This window comes from Saccostrea cucullata, unplaced genomic scaffold (genome assembly GCF_032062105.1).
Source record: "Saccostrea cucullata isolate Sc308-1 unplaced genomic scaffold, CSIRO_AGI_Scuc_v1 ctg20439, whole genome shotgun sequence".
Classification (NCBI taxonomy): domain Eukaryota; kingdom Metazoa; phylum Mollusca; class Bivalvia; order Ostreida; family Ostreidae; genus Saccostrea; species Saccostrea cuccullata.
Genome location: NW_026937644.1, coordinates 1 through 3,152, shown reverse-complemented (window position 1 = coordinate 3,152; position 3,152 = coordinate 1). Strand labels below are relative to the sequence as shown.

Genomic DNA, 3,152 nt, shown 5'->3' with positions numbered 1-3,152 from the left:
GTACAAGAAGGTGGTGCTCCGTCTCCTTATATGGAAGCGAATTATGGTGTGATCTCCGGCAAATGGATACAAAAGCTCACATCACTTTTCAGCATTTTATTTACAAATGTACCATGTCTCTACCTAAAGAAACAAGATCCGGCAAGTGTGAGAGCCTACTTGGTCTTATTCCAATATCCGCTGAAATTGACATTAATGAGCTACAATTCTTTGGACGTCTTTGCGAATTAGATCCCAGTATTCTCACAAAACAGATACTCCTGTATCGCCTTTTTGACTACCTTCAAAACAGAAATATCGTAACTCATGGATTCATTCCGGATATTATATCAGTACTGTCCAAATACAACCTCTGTCACTTCCTTAAACAGTATATGTGTGAAGTTCTTTCCCTCCAAATCTGAGTGAAAAAGAACTGTCAGAACATCTGTTTTTGCTCATGTCTCATCATCTCAACAAGAGTGAATAATAACTGCAATTTCTCGCGGTTTAATATTCTGTGCTTGGGAAAATCGCCTTAAGTCCTCTGGTCCATTCCCTTCAAACACTTACGAAATCCAGCTATGCAAATTTATCACTAAACTCGGGACTCTTTTGGATATTCCAGAGGAATCTTGCCCGATTTGTAAAAGATCGTTTACAAGTGTTTTTCAACATCTGTCTACTTCATGCTCTGGAACTTATTCATACAGAGATGCCTGGTGGGAGACAATTATCGAAGATTTCAATATCAATTTTGGCGCAGAACTCTCTGGACTTTCCTACCAAATTCTATACTTGTTTCTCCTTGTATCCTGATCTTTCCCAACTTTAAGAGTTTCTCTCGACAACTCTGATCTTAACCTATTTAACTCACCTACTTCACCTATTTATTAGGGACGCAGTAGCAAATTTCTACAGAATATTTTTTTTTTTATTTATTTATTTATATTTTTTCATTTATTTATATAAATACAGTATCATACAATACATGTATACACAGAGTATTTTTTAAACGCGGAACATAGTTTTAAATATTGAAAAAAATCAGAATTGCATGTAAAGATCTTATGCATAATAGCAGAGAACAGAATGATTCAATCCAAGTAATCTGGTCTATTTCCGATTTCCCACTTCCTTGTAACCTTTAATGTTCACACAATTTATTTATTTTATTTTATTATTTTTTTAATAACTATTATCATTTGTTTTTCATCTAACTGATTTTTTCACACAATAATGTTGTAAATATATTTGACTGTTTAGATATGGTGTACTGTTGAAATGCTGAAATCGAATCTCCAGTTTGGAGGAAATAAAGAATGAATGTGGAAATTTAACGGTAATGCGTTGAAATGTTCCGCAATGTAGCGATCAAGTTTTACCTCTCCAATAGAATATGACCTAGCGTACCCTTATAATTTCAAGTATATCTTTAGTAAACTACAAAAATAAATAGGGTCCGAGTTTTACTCCTTGCAGAACCCCAACATAGATTCTTTTTATAGACAGAAAGAACACGCAAACTTTTGTTTTCTGTGCACCTTTAAATCCGTCCTGGGACTTAAATATTATTCATTGTTAATTTCAGTTGGATCCCCTTCTTTGAAACCCGAATGCCATTTCGCTACTCGAAAGGATCTCATTTTCATCAAAATTGTATAATTGTATAATAGAAATTTTCCCATCATTTATAGTTAAACCTGTAAGAGATATTGGTACTATTTACTTTTTTAATTCACATTTTATTCTTGCATCACAGAAAAAAATGCATATACGTGGGTTGATCCAAAAGTTATGTCACAACTTCGATAACTAATAATTCAATTACATTTTGATTGATTTATTTTTATGTTTTCTTTTAGTACATTGAATTTGATAATATGACGCCAAACATTAAAGATATGGACACAGTGACATTGATTTTGGATCAACCCTCGTATTTCTAAATAACATGTAAGCGTTGACAAAGTGGAAATTTTTAAAGATTACACGAGCATATTGATAAATAAATATGTCATGAGTATTTACTTTCAAAATACTTCCAAAAAAGATTTTTCGACAAATAGACAAAATATTGTATACATGTAGTGGTCGACGTCCCTTAATTCCCCAGAGGAATTGGTTAAATGTTTATCTTACTGATATGTTTTTTTTTCAATTAAGTTCCTAAGAGATCTTTAATTTAATCTCGTACTTATCACATTCATCATAATATTGACCAATATAAAGTGTAGTTGAAGACATTTATCTTTTTCGATCTATAACTAATTCTGTATACTTCTATCAAATGGCATCCCTCATTTCTTAATTTTTCCCTTTGGAAAAAGACCTGGCCCTTTGTTTAACAAATTTTGTCCATTGTGCTGGAAATGGTAGAAAATCCAAATAGCTGTGCACAGGATTCGTTCCTCTCCAACATAATGGTTCTTTGAGTAAAAAAAAAATAATGCGGCTTACAAAATTAACAAAAACTTTACAAACAGAAAAACAAAGCAAAAATTTTTTGCACCAAATTTATTTTGAAAACATGAAATGTAATATATAAATATAATATATATATATATATATATATATATATATATATATATATATATATATATATATATATATATATATATATATATATATATATATATATATATATACATTCGATATATTTTATTGACTTTTTCATTAATGATTTACGAAGAATTGCACCGAATCCATTGTTGATCTGGAGAACACGGAAAATATGTAGATCCAATTTGGGATCCGCCCCTCGAAAGGCGCGGGAGATATACCTCCCCATCAAGTATGGCGTCAGGTGTGAGATCTACATTTGGAGGAATACAGTTTGGAGACAAGGCATTTTCCAACCAGCTAAAAAAATCTCTCTCTGGGTCTGGAAAAAAATAAAAGTTGTGACGTTAAGCGGAAAGATCTAAGATAAAAATAAGATTTCAATTTGAGACATTTTGTTAAGAATCTTACTTGGGTTGGATGTTTCATTCAGCAACACGAAGTCTCTACAGCGTTTTTCCCGGAACCAAGCCTGGACAGTTCCGGTTCTGAGTCCTATCTCCCTGCTGATTTCCTGACACATCATTAGGGATGGTCCTGGTTTGTTAGCATAGATTCTGTTCAGCACTTCAGCCTGTTGCTTACTCACTAGAGATAAATCAAGATTTCGT

At 32.5% G+C, this 3,152-nt stretch overlaps 1 protein-coding gene across 1 annotated transcript; it reads right to left on the bottom strand.

Annotated features, from left to right (window-relative positions):
* Positions 1-2,616: 2,616 nt before the first annotated feature.
* LOC134248580 (uncharacterized) lies at positions 2,617-3,146 on the bottom strand. Its single transcript, XM_062730997.1, has 2 exons — positions 2,953-3,146; positions 2,617-2,863 (listed from the first exon to the last, which is right to left on the bottom strand). The coding sequence occupies exons 1-2, from the start codon at positions 3,065-3,067 to the stop codon at positions 2,664-2,666; spliced, it is 315 nt and encodes a 104-aa protein (XP_062586981.1). The 5' UTR covers positions 3,068-3,146; the 3' UTR covers positions 2,617-2,663.
* Between the last annotated feature and the right edge of the window lie 6 nt (positions 3,147-3,152).

Excerpts from the sequence above, each read along its gene's own strand:
- LOC134248580 (XM_062730997.1), bottom strand. The coding sequence starts at position 3,067 with ATGATGTGTCAGGAAATCAGCAGGGAGATAGGACTCAGAACCGGAACT. Across the intron at positions 2,864-2,952 it reads GAATGAAACATCCAACCCAA|ACCCAGAGAGAGATTTTTTT; the intron begins GTAAGATTCTTA and ends ATTTTTTTCCAG.